The sequence below is a fragment of the Lactuca virosa genome, chromosome 4 (genome assembly GCF_052849685.1).
Source record: "Lactuca virosa cultivar CGN04683 chromosome 4, Lactuca_virosa_CGN04683_v6, whole genome shotgun sequence".
NCBI lineage: Eukaryota > Viridiplantae > Streptophyta > Magnoliopsida > Asterales > Asteraceae > Lactuca > Lactuca virosa.
The window spans coordinates 263924591-263941477 of record NC_136429.1 but is presented as its reverse complement, the minus strand read 5'-3'; the positions used below and the strand labels follow the sequence as shown (position 1 = coordinate 263941477).

Genomic DNA, 16887 nt, shown 5'->3' with positions numbered 1-16887 from the left:
ATGGTCCCGATAGTATGATTGAAGAAGAACCCGTCGAGTTCTTGCTAGACTCGACGAGTAGAGACGTGGATTGGTTTGAGTAGAGAAGTATGGACTCGACGAGTTGGTAGACCAACTAGACGAGTCAAGTCAACTGGAGGTTGACTTTGACAAAAGTTGACTTTGACCAAAGTTGACTTTAACCAAAGTTGACTTTGACCGGATTTGAGTTGACCCTGGTTAGGGTTGCAAGTACAAGTTGATAACTTGGATGGGGTTGTCGTGTAGGGATTGAGGAGTCAAGGAGAGTCGATTTTCACGCCGAGGACAGTTCGAACACTACACGACTTTGAGGTGGGTCTTCTCCTAGTAGGGGTGGGTCTACGGCCACAATGCCGGCCCACAAGTAAGAGTATTGGTTATATGATTGTCTTTGTGATAATTGTCTGGGATTGATATGTGATATGCTTACTGCGATTTATATGATTATGATTGATATGCTTACTATGCTTATTATGTGTTAGCAGTAAGAGGGGTGAAATAGCCCCGGTTACCGGTTGAAAGATACCGAAGGGGAGGTTAGTTCCCAGTTACCGGTTGAAAGATACCGAAGGGGAGGGTGGTTCCCGGTTACCGGTTGAAAGATACCGAGGGGGAGTCCAGCTCCCGGTTATGCTTGACAGTTACAGGTTGAAAGATACCGAGGGTCATGTATTATTTTGGTATGGGTAGGATGGGTGAACTCACTAAGCTTCGTGCTTACAGTTTTAGTTTTGGTTTCAGGTACCTCTTCGTCTAAGGGGAAGGAGTCGGCGGTGTAGCAGCGTATCATACACACATGGTTTCCGCATTAAGTTTCTGGGATTGTACTCTGATTTTCATTACTTATGATGATATAATTTTGAGACACGACATTATGGTTTTTATAAGTTGATGTAATATTGACAATGTTTTGGTGAACTGTCTTATGAATTACTTAATTAAAAATGAAATTTTTGGCCTCGAAATTTGGGATGTTACAAGTTGGTATCAGAGCCTTGGTTTGAGGGATTCGGACACACCCTCAGGGGTGTCTGGACTCAAACCGAGGGATTAAAAGATTTTTCACAAAGAAAACAGTTTTCTAAAATTAAGTTAAAGAATTTTGAGAAAGAACAAGGTGTGTGATGTGTGCGAACGGCCGAGCTCAAGTAAGTTTTCCCCAAGATACCCATAGTTGTTATGCTATGTTATATGATTTATGATTATGAGAACTGCATGCTAGAATAGGGCTAAGGATATAGGAAGGATGTCTTGAATGCATGTTGTATGAGCTGTTTGCTAGGACTGTTTAGTCAGCGGTAGGATGACCTGATTAGGTTATGCTTGATGTGGTTACTCAATGCACGAATGTTGCTTGCTTTGTGCTATAGGGGTCCTGGCTAACTTTAATTAACTAGTGAGCAGATATGTAACAGTATTCGCAAGCTAGTTAGGGGAAGGTGGTAGGGACTCCTAGTGCAGCTGATGGCGGAGAGTAAGTCGTAGGGTGCCCTAGGAAAGCCTAGGATGAGATTAGTGGAAAGGGGTATTGGTAAAGGGACTTGGTGAAGTTGAATCAATCCTTGAGGAAAGTACGGATAAATATGGAATGTAGTATGGGCCCGTACTACTGGAAGCAGAGGATCCATACTCGAGTCAAGGAGGGCCGAGATGGAACCAGGAAACTTGGATAGTGTATGAGACCTCTCGGGAGTATGTATGATCCTGAAGTTTATGTGTTTATTTTCAGTATGGTGACCACACGACATGGAGCAGGAGGTTTAGGATCCGGGTCAGGGTCAGGATCAGGCTCGGGTGTAGGATCCGAGCAGGTTGATGACGGGCTACGCGAGTTCATCGCGTCTGAGATCACGAGAGGTATCCTTGAGTCGACCCCTATCATCTTCTGGTCGATCAAGGAGGGGATTATTGAGTTGATGGAGGATCGCCTCCAGGCATTCAGGAGGGACTCGGCGTCCAGCCAGTCGGGTGTGCGCACACTGTCCTTCAAGGACTTTAGAGGGAGTGGCGCGCCGGACTTTCATGGGATGAAGGACCCCATTGCTGCCAGGAGATGGATCGCAAACATCGAGTCTGCGCAGTTGACGAGCTTCTGCCCGGAAGGGTCGAAGGTCCGTTTTGCTGCAGGTTGTTTGATGGATCGAGCCAGAGATTGGTGGGAGTTAGTCGGGGATTCGTTGGGGGCCTCAGCCATTGAGGCTATGACTTGGTCAGATTTTGTGACCAGGTTCAGGGCCGAGTTTGCGCAGGTTGTGGAGCTTCAGCAGTTGGCCAGGGGGTTTCTGGATATGAGACAGACTATGGAGACCGTGGCGGAGATCACAGCCAAGTTCCTGGAGAGGGCCTTGTTGGTACCTCAGTATGCAGGGGATGAGGAGATGCGAAAGACCCGCTATCATGATATGTTGAGAGCCGACATTCGGGAGCATGTCAGCTATTCAGCCTGCCCGACCCTGGAGTTCATGATTGCCAGGACGCGGGAGAGAGAGATTGATTTGGAGCACCTCAGGAAGAGGAAGTTAGAGACTGAGCAGGTTACAGGGGTTTCGGGGAAGAAACCCAAGGGATTCGACGCTAGGTCGAAGGGCCAGTAGGGTCGGGACCGCTGTGGGAAATGCGGTCGGTCACATGAGGGAGTTTACCACACTGGGTCGGGATCGGGCTGCTATAAGTGCGGCAAGACTGGGCATTTTGGCAGGGACTGTACTGCCCCTGCCCCCACGGTTCAGATGTCAGACCTGATTTGCTTTCATTGCAATCAGAGGGGCCACAAGAAGGCCAACTGCCCCAGATTGTCAGTAGCCTCAGCAGCAGCGCCAGGAGCGACGCCGACTCCATCGACAGCATGAGTTACGGATGGCCGGAAGGTTAACACAGAGGCTCCAATGGTGCGGAGCCGAGCATTTCAGCTGACAGCCGAGGAGGCACGCGCCGAACCCGATGTGGTGACGGGTATGATTTCTTTTCTTTGCTCTTTTATGTTATGTCGTTGTGATTTTGATATGATATATGTATGCTCTGTTTAGGATCGTTCCATGTGAACGGTATCCCAGTTCAGGTGTTATTTGATTCGGGTGCTACCCGATCGTTTGTCTCTCTTAAGCTTAGCAAGAAGTTTCCTGAGTCCTTGGGTATGTTGGATTGCCCTCTAGAGGTCGAGATCGCGGACGACCGGTCTGTGCGAGCATCAGAGGTCTTCTGGGACTGTGTTTTGAGATTGTTCGAGGAGTGTTACCTAGTAGACTTGGTTCCCATACCTTTGTGGGGGAACAAGGTTATTATCGGTATGGATTGGCTAAGCCCCAATGGGCGGTGATTGACTGTGCGCAACAGTTGGTGCGGATCAAGACCCCAAGTGGGGGAGAGCTGGTGATTCAGGGCGAGAGGCCACAACGAGGACCAGCTTTATGTTCGCAGCGAGGGCTAGGCGCTACCTTCAGTAGGGTTGCACGGGATATGTTGCCTATGTAATGGATATCGGGGAGGCGGGTAAGGTGATGGTGGGCGATGTGCCAGTAGTACGAGAGTTCGCGGATGTATTCCCAGATTAGCTGCATGGGATACCTCCGAAGAGGAAAGTGGAGTTCAGCATCGACCTAGTCCCTGGTGCGGATCCGACAGCCAAGGCACCGTATCGGTTGGCTCCTCCTGAGATGCAGGAATTGTCTACACAGCTGCAGGAGCTGTTAGACAAGGGATTCATTAGACCGAGCAGTTCACCCTGGGGAGCCCCGATTCTGTTTGTGAAGAAGAAGGATGGGTCGCATCGGACGTGTGTAGATTACCGGGAGCTGAATAAGGTAACGGTAAAGAACCGTTACCCATTCTCGAGGATTGATGACCTCTTTGACCAGCTGCAGGGAGCATCTTGGTTCTCCAAGATTGATTTGCGTTCCAACTATCATCAGATGAGGGTCAGAGAGGAGGATGTGCAGAAGACTGCCTTTCGGACGCGTTATGGTCACTTTGAGTTTGTGGTGATGCCCTTCGGGCTCACCAATGCTCCTGCCGCGTTCATGGATCTCATGAACCGCGTGTGCAGACCGATGTTGGATCGGTCTGTGATAGTTTTCATCGATGACATCTTGGTTTATTCCAAGACGCGAGAGCAGCATGAGGAGCACTTGCGAGAGGTTCTGGATACTTTGAGGAGGGAGAGCTTGTATGCTAAGTTCTCCAAGTGTGAGTTCTGGTTACGCGAGGTGCAGTTTCTTGGGCACCTTGTCGACCAGAACGAGATTTCGGTTGACCCGGCCAAGGTGGAGGCCGTGATGAGATGGGAGGTTTCGAGGTCTCCATCTGAGATTCGGAGTTTCCTGGGACTAGCAGGCTACTATCAGAGATTCATTCAGGACTTCTCCAAGATAGTCGTGCCCCTGACCCGGTTGACAAGGAAAGTCGTGGTCTTTCGCTGGGGGCCTGAGCAGCAAGCCGCGTTTGAGACGTTGAGACAGAGATTGTGCGAGGCTCTAGTCTTAGCCCTGCCAGAGGGCATGGAGGATTTTGTAGTATATTGCGATGCGTCCATCTCAGGTTTGGGCGCGGTATTGATGCAGAGAGGGCATGTTATCGCTTACGCTTCGAGGCAGCTGAAGCCTCACGAGGCGAATTATCCGACGCATGGTTTGGAGCTGGGGGCTGTTGTTTTCGCCCTCAAGATTTGGCGACAGTACCTCTATGGGGTTCTTTGTACCATTTACACGGACCACAAGAGTCTGAGGTATCTCATGGACCAGCCAAATCTGAATATGAGGCAGCGTCGGTGGCTTGATGTGGTAAAGGATTATGATTGTGAGATCCTTTACCATCCGAAGAAGGCCAAAGTCATGGCCGACGCGCTTAGCCGCAAGGCAGCGCCGATCAGGGACATCTGTATGAGGATAACAGTTGTGACTCAACTGTTGGAGCAGATTTGAGAAGCCCAGCAGGAGGCCATAAAGGAGGAACATCGGAAGAGCGAACGAATTATGGGTCAGGTTTCCTCCTTCGACTATGACAGTCGGGGATTGTTGACCCTTCACCGTAGGGTGTGGGTCCCATATCATGGAGGTGTGCGCCAGGTATTGATGGAGGAGGCGCACAAATCCAGGTTCTCTATCCATCCCTGGGCGACAAAGATGTACAGGGTTCTTCATCTTGATTATTGGTGGCCCTGTATGAAGAGGGACGTAGCTTGGTTTGTGGAGAGGTGCCTGACCTGCAGGAAGGTCAAGGCTGAGCACCAGAGAACTCATGGCAAGGTCCAACCGTTGGATATCCCGCTGTGGAAATGAGAGGATATTACTATAGATTTTATCACAAAACTTCCCAGGACCGCGCGTGGAGTGGATTCGATTTGGGTCATCGTCGATCGATTGACCAAGAGCGCCCATTTTATTCTGATTCAGGAGAGCATTTCGGCCAAGAAGTTGGCCGACATCTATATCAGGGAGGTAGTAGCGCGGCACGGAGTGCCAGTTTCAGTGATTTCCGATAGGGATGTACGGTTCACTTCCAGGTTCTGGAAGAAGTTTCATGACGAGCTGGGTACTCGTCTACACTTTAGCACCGCCTTTCACCCGCATACGGATGGTCAGAGCGAGTGGACCATCCAGACTCTGGAGGATATGCTGCGGGCATGTGTTTTAGACTTCGGAGGTAGTTGGGATACTTACCTTCCTTTGGCGGAGTTCTCTTATAATAACAACTATCATGCGAGTATCGACCGTCCTCCTTTCGAGCTGTTGTATGGGAGGAAGTGCAGGACCCCGATATGCTGGGGTGAGGTGGGTCAGAGGGTCATGGGGAGTACTGAAGTGGTACTCAAGACTACGGAGAGGATCCAGCAGGCTTCAGACTGCTCAGAGTCGGCAGAAAAGTTATGCCGACAAGCGTCGATCGGACATGGAGTTCCAGGTTGGAGATATGGTGCTACTGAAAGTGTCGCCTTGGAAGGGCGTCATTCGATTCAGGAAGCGGGGCAAGCTGGGCCCCAAGTATATTGGACCCTTCAGGGTTATAGCCCGGGTGGGCAAGGTGGCATATAGGCCGGATCTTCCAGCTGAACTCAGTCAGATTCATAGCACTTTTCACGTCTCCCAGTTGCGTAAGTGTCTGGTGGACGATTCGGCAGTGGTGCCTTTAGAGGATATTCAGGTTGATGACAGCCTGAACTACATCGAGCGACCAGTGGCGATCCTGGACAGGAAGTCGAAGGATCTGAGAAACAAGAGAGTGGAACTGGTAAAGGTGCAGTGGCAGCACCGCAAGGGATCAGAATGGACCTGGGATCCGGAGGACGAGATGAGGGAGCATTACCCTAAGCTTTTTCAGGATCCAGTAGCAGACTTCGAGGACGAAGTCTAAAATAAGTGGGGGAGATTTGTAACACCTGATTCCTGGTACGTATTTAATTCAAGAATTTCGTGTATTTTCTCTAGGACTCGACGAGTTGGTGGCCCAACTCGTCGAGTAGAGTCGTGATCCGCAGGGAGTTTAAGTGACCTACTCGACGAGTCGGGAGACCGACTCGGCGAGTAGGTGCTGTTTGAGTAAAACCCTAAATTTAAGGGTTTGCACCCTATTTAAACAACTTATCTCAGCCTCCATCGTCCCATTTACTCCCAAAAGACATCATATCGAAACCCTAGCCTTGTTTGAGTATTCTAAGGCCATTTTGGTCAATTTTGGTGGATTGTGAAGCTTGAGAAGAGGAAAGGAGCTTGGGAGTTCAAGTTGGAGCTTGGAGATTCAGAGATTGTGTTCCATTTCCAGCTCATTTAAGGTAAAAAGCTCCTGCCTTGATCTTACATGTGTTTATTCATCTTTAGGGCTTGGATTTTGGGTATATTTAGGGCTTTCTAAGCCATTTTCGGGTTGTGAAGTGTTATAGGGGGTATTGACTTCAGATATGGGTCATTGGAGGGGTCTCATGGCATAAAGGTGCCAACTTTATGGCCATGAGAGCCCCATTCATCTTTTAGACATCATTTGTAGCCCTTTAGGGCTAAAAGACCCATGCATGGACGTAAAGTTCGTAGCTTTACGTGCTATATCGGCCCTAGGAGGCCAGATCTACCTTTTGGATGAGATGAGCTTGACAGAAATCGAGTTTATGGACATGGACTTTAGTGGACTCGACGAGTTATTCTTGGTTCTCGACGAGTCGGGTAGTGGTTCTCCAACCTTTGCTGTTTTGGGGGTCTGGTTGAGTCTAGGGAATGACTCAACAAAAATGGACGATATTATAGACCTGGGAATCATGGGACTCGACGAGTGTTTGAGCAGACTCGGCGAGTCCAAGACAATATTTCAAATCTTTGAAGATGGACTCGACGAGTTGTTCATACAACTCGACGAGTCATAGACTAGACACATTCTTATGAGGGAGATGAACTCGACGAGTTCAATGTCGAACTCGGCGAGTCGGATGAAGATGGTCCCGATAGTATGATTGAAGAAGAACCCGTCGAGTTCTTGCTAGACTCGACGAGTAGAGACGGGGATTGGTTTGAGTAGAGAAGTATGGACTCGACGAGTTGGTAGACCAACTCGACGAGTCAAGTCAACTGGAGGTTGACTTTGACCAAAGTTGACTTTGACCGGATTTGAGTTGACCCTGGTTAGGGTTGCAAGTACAAGTTGATAACTTGGATGGGGTTGTCGTGTAGGGATTGAGGAGTCGAGGAGAGTCGATTTTCACGCCGAGGACGGTTCGAACACTACACGACTTTGAGGTGAGTCTTCTCCTAGTAGGGATGGGTCTACGGCCACAATGCCGACCCACAAGTAAGAGTATTGGTTAGATGATTGTCTTTGTGATAATTGTCTGGGATTGATATGTGATATGCTTACTGCGATTGATATGATTATGATTGATATGCTTACTATGCTTATTATGTGTTAGCAGTAAGAGGGGTGAAATAGCCCCGGTTACCGGTTGAAAGATACCGAAGGGGAGGTTAGTTCCCAGTTGCCGGTTGAAAGATACCGAAGGGGAGGGTAGTTCCCGGTTACCGGTTGAAAGATACCGAGGGGGAGTCCAGCTCCCGGTTATGCTTGACAGTTACCGGTTGAAAGATACCGAGGGTCATGTATTATTTTGGTATGGGTATGATGGGGGAACTCATTAAGCTTTATGCTTACAATTTTAGTTTTGGTTTTAGGTACCTCTTCGTCTAAGGGGAAGGAGTCGGCGGTGTAGCAGCGCATCACACACACATGGTTTCCGCATTGAGTTTCTGGGATTGTACTCTGATTTTCATTACTTCTGATGATATGGTTTTAAGACATGACATTATGGTTTTTATAAGTTGATGTAATATTGACAATGTTTTGGTGAATTGTCTTATGAATTACTTAATTAAAAATGAAATTTTTGGCCTCGAAATTTGGGATGTTACATTGTGAGATGCACAAAAAGAAATGGAGGAGATGTGTGGTCGTCGGTTGGGTTGCAGAAAAGAGAAGACGGTGGATGAGTAGATTTCGTCGGTGGTTGCTTCATGGTTGTCGGCGGCTTGATGGTTGCAGTCTGTCGATAGTTAGAGAGGAAAATGGGGAAATGAGTACGGGGAAAGAAAAAAAAAAGGGGGGGGGGGGGAGGAGGGTGAAGATACGTTTTTTCTTTTTTTTTTCTTTTTAATGTAAAAATAATAAAGGAATAAAAGAAAATTAAAAAAGAAATTGTTAAGGGTCAAATAGTCTTTGTATGTCTGGAGGGACTAAGCGTGTAAGAAAAAACAAACCTAGGGACCGTTCGAGTTAATTTTCGAAAATAGGGACCAAATGTGCTTTTGGGCACATACACGAGGGACAAATGGTGTAATTTACCCAAAAATTAACATCGATAATCGTGATGACTCGACACGAAAAAATCTCTTTGATTGACTTTTTATGCCGTAATTGTGGTTCGGATGTTGAATCTTTGAACTATGTCGTCTTCGTGTCTACCGTGGTGGTGTAGTTTCAGGCACATGTTACGCTTTTGTGGGAGGTTATTATGTCTGGGTGTTACTAATTAATTTTTTTTTAATAAAGAGAGCTTAATAGAGATCCTTGAAGAATTTTGTTAAAAAAAGAACAAAAAATACACTGCCGAAGCTAAACTAAAACAAAAGTGAAATACGATATAGATAATCTAAACTAGATCCTAGCAAAGACAGTGGTGTTATTAATTATGGCGATTTACAAATGTGGGTGTCACAACTTAGGGGCTGTTTGGCAGGATCTGAATTTTTAAAAGGTCTGAATTTCTAAGAGGGTCTGAACTTTTAAGATCTGAATTTTTAACATGCTGTTTGGTTGGAGCCTCTGAATTGTTCTACTGAATTATAAAAATGACCATTTTACCCATCTGTATTATTTTTTGCAGAATTATAAAAACACCATACAAAATCCAAAATTAAACATAACTCAAAAATTAAACAAAAAAACAAATCAAACATAAATATTTGACAAATCTACCCAACTATATCAATCAAATTTGCATTGTTTTTGGATGATATTGCTATAACTAAATAGTTTTTTCAAAATACAATGGTGTAATCAGATCTGTATGATGCTATAATAAAGAAATCAATAAAAAACATTGGGATTTCATACAAACAAATGATACAAACAATTTTTATCACAGTGATATGTAGCACATAAATCTTGGTCTTGCACTCAATTTCTCTTCTTGCTTCAACATTATCTGATATACACAAACCAGAAAGGAAGAATAGTTAGGTTCTTTTTGTGCTTCAAAGTCTACATTCAACTATTAACCAAATCTCCATCACTGATTTCAATAGGAAGTACAACTTCATCATTGATTTCAACACATAACATCGATTTCGGAGAAAGAACAAACCACATACGATTTCAACATAAAAAACGAAACATCTATATCTACAAACGAAAATCATATTTTAGAAAAGAAAAAAAAAGACCAAAACAACCCTGATATCTTGAACTCGATTTTCAGAGGAAGAAGAAAAGAAAAGAAAACATCATATGATTTGTAACGCCCCGATTTTCAGGTATTGAATTAATATAAGAATTTTCTTGATTTCAAGGGCTACTCGACGAGTTGGTTGCCCTACTCGTCGAGTAGCAGCGGGTTGGTCCACGTGTGTTAGTGACCTACTCGCTGAGTCCAAGAAGGGACTCGACGAGTAGGAGATGGCAGATGAAACCCTAAATTTCGGGGTATTGCACCCTATTTAAAGGATCATTGGCCTCCCCCAGCCTCCCATTTACTACTTCTTGTCCCTCTCAAACCCTAATCGAGTGTGTGTGCTCCATTTGTGTATTCTTAAGCTTGGAAGAGGATTTTTGGAGAAAAGAGCTTGGAGATCAAGTATCCAGAAGCAAGGAACTTGTGGGATCCGAAATTTATCTTATTTGGCATCTTCTGGAAGGTATCAAATCGCTATCCTGACCTCATTTCATTTCTAGATCCCTTTTAGGCAAATTTTAGAGCTTTCCTAGTATGTTTGGAAGCTTTTCTTGTGTATAAGCTAAGATCTGAAGTTGTCACATCAGATCTGAACTCTCTTGGGCTTCTAAGTCCATAAAGCTTCCAGCTCTTACAAGGATGAGACTCTCCTAAGGTGTAAAGCTCCATTAGAAGCTTAGATTGGTCATTTAGAGCCTCTAGGGCCTTGCATGCACGTAAAGTTTGCAACTTTACGTGATAAACATGCCTTAGAAGCTTGGATCTGTAATCTGGAACCTTGGCATGGCTTAAAAAGTGTTGTATGAATGAAGGTCTGAAGGGACTCGGCGAGCTGCATAGTCAACTCGGCGAGCCACATGAAGATGGGCATGTACTCGACGAGTTGAATGAACAACTCGGCGAGTCCGTTGAAGATTGCCTTGAACTCGGCGAGTCAGTCGAAGACTCGGCGAGTCGGCTAGGGTTTCTCTCAACCTTTGGACACGTAGGAACTCGACGAGTTATAGGGGAACTCGACGAGTCGATCTAGGATTTCACGACTTCTCGAGTCCAGGAAGAACTCGACAAGTCGGTGAACTGCACTCGACGAGTTGGGTCAACATGGACTGTTGACTTTAACTGTGGACATGGACTTTGACCAAGGGTTGACCATTGGGGTATTTTGGTAATTTATGAAAAAGGGTTTTGTGGTAACTTTAGGTGGAGGAGTTCGTGTTGGTGATCCGAGAGTTGAGCTTATCACTTCAGTGCGACACTTGAGAGGTGAGTTATCCTCACTATATCAACAGGGTCTAAGGCACCAAGGCCGACCCTTTATGGATTTGTATCCGGATTATTACATGATATGTTTATTGTTTTGCATCCTGGTAGTTAGGATGGTGATATGCTTATGTTAGTGACCTGGGTAGGTCGGTGTCCTGGGTTTAGGATGTTGCTATGCTAATTGATCTGCTAGATCGGTTTGACTGTTATTATGATATGTATGTGCACATGTTTGTTTGATTGGGGGTTGGGTTGAGGCGGTTCTGCTTTGTGCTGAAGGCCAACATACCCAGGGCGGTCCAGATATACTACAGACCCAGGAGGGCATGTTAGTCAGACCGAAGGCCCGACGAGTGGTCCGGATAGGCTGTAGGCCCTGCGAGGCGGTCCAGACGTGCCGAAGGCTCGGAGAGCGGTCTAGATAGACTGAAGGCCTGCGAGGCGGTCCACTCAGGCTGAAGGCTCATTATGCATGTTGTTTGCTTATATGATTATATGATATGGTTATGAGGTTGGTATTTTGGGGGTAGCTCACTAAGCTTTCGGGCTTACAGTTTCAGTTGTTGTTTCAGATACCTCTGGTGATCACGGGAAGGCGAAGGCATGATCGTACCGCTCCTCCTGCTGTTATGATTTTTATGATTTGATACTGGGATACTCTGATAATTAGTATTTTGAAAACAAACTATGTAATGTTAAATGGTTTTAAGTGTTTGGAAAAAGTTTAAAATTGGCTTGAATTTTATGGGTGTTACCAACTTGTAACAACCCAAAAATTCAAGCCAATTTAAAACTTTTTAAACATTTAAAACCATTAAGTTATTACAGTTTACTTTCAAAATAATTTAAACATCAGAGTATCCCCAGAATGAATCATGAAAATGTAAGGAGGTGCACGATCACGCCTTCGTCTTCCCGCGTTCATCAGAATACCTGAAACAATAATCGATAAATGTAAGCTCGAAGGCTTAGTGAGTTACCCCCAAAATACCAATGCTATACAGATATAACCATATCATATAATCATATAAGCAAACAGTATGCATAATGAGCCTTCAGCCTGACTGGAGCGCCTCGCAACCTTCAGTCTATCTAGACCGCTCTCCGAGCCTTCGACACGTCTGGACCTCCTCGCAGGGCCTACAACCTATTCGGACCGCTCGCCGGACCTTCGGTCTGACTAGCATACCCTCCTGGGTCTGTAGTATGTCCGGACCGCCCTGGGTATGTTGGCCTTCAGCACAAAGCAGGACCGCCTCAACCCAACCCCCAATCAAACAAACATGTGCACATACATATCATATGATATCATAATAACAGTCAATCAGATCTAGCAGATCAATTAGCATAGCAAAGTCCTATAACCAGGACACCGACCTACCCAGGTCACTAACATAGCATAATCCTATAACCAGAATAACGACCTAACCAGGTCACTAAGCATAAGCATATCACCATCCTAACTACCAGGATGCAAAACAATAAACATATCATGTAATAATCCGGATACAAATCCATAAAGGGCCGACCTTGGTGCCTTAGACCCTGTTGATATAGTGAGGATAACTCACCTGACACTGCTGAAGTCCCGCAGGTAAAGCTCCCGCTGCTGGTTGACAGATTCCCGAACTGTCAACATCAAACAATACCCAATTAATAATTGGGTTCCAAGCCCAAGGTCCAACTTACACCATAAAAGCCCAAAAGTCAAATCATGGGCCAAAGCCCAACATATGGCCCAATTTTCCAAATTGGGCCTAAGCCTTTACATGGTCTTATTCTAAGGCCCAACATCATATAATCATTAAGGCCCAAACTATGGCCCATCTATGGCCCAATTTTTCAAATTAGGCCCAAACCCTTACATGGACCATACCCCACAGCCCATTAATTATTCTGGTCCATTTGCTTGATCTTGGATGGCCCATTTAATAGCTCAATCATCAAGGCCCAAAAGAAAGGCCCAATAATAAACCCAAGTGAAATTAGGGTTTCATATAAAATGACGATTAGGGTTAAGTGTTTCTCACTTAACCCATTAAGGACTTAATCCTCTAAGGACTTAATCCATTAAGTCCAATATTGCTTAGATTCATTTTTGCCAATGATTATTATTTAATATCTCAAGTTATTAAATAATTCCCGTGAGTCCCGATTAATTCCCCAAATTAGGGTTTTATTGGCATTAGGGTTTTCCAAACCAAATACTAGCCCATTTATCAATTTGTTGGGCTTTTAGGTCAATTAGGGCTTTATTGGGCCAATTAGGCCCACTTGAAAATCATTAAGCCCATTAGGGTTTTATTGGGTCAATTAGGGTCCATTAGGGCTTACAAGGCCCATTAAGGTTTCAAGCACCCTAAACAAATCGAACTCAACGAGGCAAGCACACCGCCACCCGACACGGCGGCCGGTGGTGGTTTGGAGCTTTCTTTCCATTATACTTTTGCTAATTACAAGTTACAATGCCTTAACCAGGAATAAACACACACACACTAACTACATAAACACACACATGGTGGCACATGGTGGCAGCCACCACCTCACGGTGGTGGCGGTGACGGTTCTTGGTTTTTCCAGCCAAATAAACTACACACAGAACACACTCTACATCATAAACAAACACCCATACATTTCTTGCTTGCAATTGGATTCAGCCACCCTCCTGGTGGCGTTTGGCGGCGACAGCGGCTGACTCACGATGGCAGCCACCACCGTTAGGTGGTGGCAATGGTCTCTTTTGGTTTCCAAACACGTAGCTACACACACCAGCCACCAGAACGCACACACGCACTCTTCTTGACCGAAGACGAGCCCAACAACCCCATCTGGTGGCGCAAAACAACGATGGCGGCGTGAAACGATGGCAGAAAATAAATTCACATGAACAACATTCGATTTTCAGAAGAAAATAAATTGAGCCCTAATATCTCGAACACAATTTCAAATGAAAGGGAAATCAAAACCCTTACCTGTAGAAGTTGGCAGAGGCGGAGGCAGGGTTGTTGAAGCTGCCGGAGGTAGAGAGGGGCTAGCGGGGGCGACGTAGAATTGAGGGAGGCGAACATGAATCGGAGATGGAGGAGAAAGGTGTAGCGAGAGTCGATGGATGAAAAGAAAAGAAAGGCTCCGTGTTTTTGAGGACATAGTTGTCTTTTGTTTTAATTCAGATACGCGTACACATCTGAAATTTTAGGAGGTAAATTAAAAATTAAGATGTATTTTTTAAGAAGCTACCAAACATTATATATCTGAAAAATTAAGAGGCTGCCTCTTAATTTTTCAATTAAGATGCAAACAAACGGGCCTTATACTTATAATTTTTCATAGGAAATACTTAGATGTGGTCATTGCAACTACTTTTTGAGGGATTTTGAGGTTTCGCTACACCATGATTTTTGGAACTATTCATCCAAAAAATGATTATATCTTTTATTTTACTGACACTCGATCTTTTTTTCCTGATCTACCTCCTCTAATAAACAAAACTCATTTTTGCCACTTGTCCCTATTCTACATTGTCACTTTGCCACGTGTCCTTTTCTACAAAAATCCTTGTACTTCCGATTTAAATAAGATAATTCAAGAATTAATCCTAATTATTCGATAATATCTACTATCTAAAATCCCGAATTTATATGAAGTTATTATTGAATGGTTCAAGGTTTCAAATTCAAATTCCATCTTTTTTTGGAAACAAAATCAATTCACGTTGTCAATCTTTGGTTACATATCCTATTTTTTTTAATCCTTTTAAAGATTTGAAACAATCCCAAAAAATCAGCATTTTCAATTCAAATTTTAATACATAGATATCGAATACTCCAATAATACGTCTTCAACTTTCGTTCCAATTCCAATTTTCGACTTCCATTGTGCTTTCTTCTTTAACATTACGTTTTCTGCTGAAGATACATCATAACAAATCTGGTTAGTTCCTCTTCATATCTTCATAAACCAATAATTCTAACCTTTTTCTTAAAATACTTTAATACCATTCTACTTTCAGTTCTTATTTCTTTGTTGAGATGCATCCTACTTGACTTATCTATTTCTGGTTCGATTTCTCCATATATAAACTCAATATCAAATCCTACAATCTCATATATGTTTTTCTGCTTATTTCCTGCATAACAGTATTATGTTTGTGAGTACATTGTTTGTTTTTCTACAAAAATATAACATAAACTATGTATATCATCCGGAAATATCAAGGTAGTTTAATTTTTGTATATCCTAATTGATCAAAGATCGTACAACAATCAGCATCTTGACATAAAAGATGAAATCAGTATAAGATTTACAGAAAGAATAACCAAGAAATATGTGTTTGGTGTTTTGGATAAGTATAGTACCTTGTAAATTTGTTTGTTCCTTTTAACATGTGAATTGGACCTTATTCACCAATGCTCGAAACATGATGCAATAAACTTTCGTTAATTTTTTTTGATGAATGTGAGAATTGAATCTCGGAATGCAAAGGCAATTTCGTTTTTTTTTTCTTTTTCTGTTTTAGTTTTTGTTTAGATGACATTACAAAAAACTTTGAAATAGGGGCAGTTTCGGTAGATTTTAAAAAACAAGGACCAAAATCAATTTTATAGCAATGCTTCTACTTTGTTATATGTTTTTAACATAAAGGAAAATATAAAAATACAAATAATTGTCCATGTTAAATTTTATAACAATGTTCTTTGAAATAGAGGCAGTTTCGGTAGATTTTAAAAAACAGGGACCAATTTCGTCATTTATCAAAGTACAAAAAAATGGCCAAAATAAAATAGTAAAACTGATGAATATGACAAAAATGCTCAAAAATGTTTCATGTTGCTGTTTTTTTTTTCAAAATCCCATTTTAGCCTTGGATATACTAAAATTTATTCTATAACTGTTTTTTACAAACTGTCATTCCATATTTATTATCAATATAGTGTTTCTTTTGATTCTATAATTGTTCATTACCCTTATGACTTATTAGTCATTAACTCATTTTTATAATATCCAAGTTCTGTTATGCTTTCTAAAAAGGATTAAGGATACTTCTTATTTATAGTAAACCAATATATGCTTTGTTAGGCTTTCCACATCAAAAGGTAAAGCAACAAACTTATGTTATTGATGATAAAAGCGAAGCATAAATGGGTTACAACTAAGTAACCCTTAGGCTGAAAATATATACAATTGCAGGGCCAGAGGCTACTTATAACTCAATGGCATGAAATCAAATACTCAAGTTTTCCATAAGAGATGAACATAAACCAAAAGTCAGAACATACAAAATAGATGTTTACATTCATATCAGAAATTTTATGACCTTTTTATAAAGTTTAATTTTGTTGTTATCTTTTACAGAGCTGATTTTATTTATTTATTTATTTATTTTGTTGTTATCTTTTACACAATCAAATGCTTTTTTATATTTATTAATTTTTTTGGTCTATATAAAATTTTTAACTTACCTCCCGTGGAAACCACGGGTTATAACCTAATTGTCAAATATGAGTAATAAGATTACTCTTGGGTTGGTTGGCATCCAATACATCTTAATATCTTAAGCTAGTCGGGTTTTTTTTTTTTTTTTTTTTTGCTATGTACCTTGCTATGCTTTATTTTTTAATAAAGTTTTGACCTTCCAAAAAAAGTCATAGTTGTCATTAAGTAAATGATAGGATGGTTCATGACTT

General features: G+C 43.0%; 1 protein-coding gene across 2 annotated transcripts; it reads right to left on the bottom strand.

Moving 5' to 3' along the window:
* Positions 1 to 9562: 9562 nt before the first annotated feature.
* Positions 9563 to 14374, bottom strand: LOC145168819 (uncharacterized). 2 transcript variants are annotated; one of them, XM_079087498.1, is made up of 4 exons: positions 14176 to 14374; positions 13836 to 14031; positions 12775 to 12832; positions 9567 to 9694 (listed from the first exon to the last, which is right to left on the bottom strand). In XM_079087498.1, the coding sequence occupies exons 1-4, from the start codon at positions 14348 to 14350 to the stop codon at positions 9629 to 9631; spliced, it is 495 nt and encodes a 164-aa protein (XP_078943624.1). In that variant the 5' UTR covers positions 14351 to 14374; the 3' UTR covers positions 9567 to 9628. The 2 variants fall into 2 exon arrangements, 1 of the variants encoding a protein (XP_078943624.1); XR_013742123.1 differs by lacking the exon at positions 12775 to 12832 and having other exon boundaries at positions 9563 to 9694; positions 14176 to 14366.
* Between the last annotated feature and the right edge of the window lie 2513 nt (positions 14375 to 16887).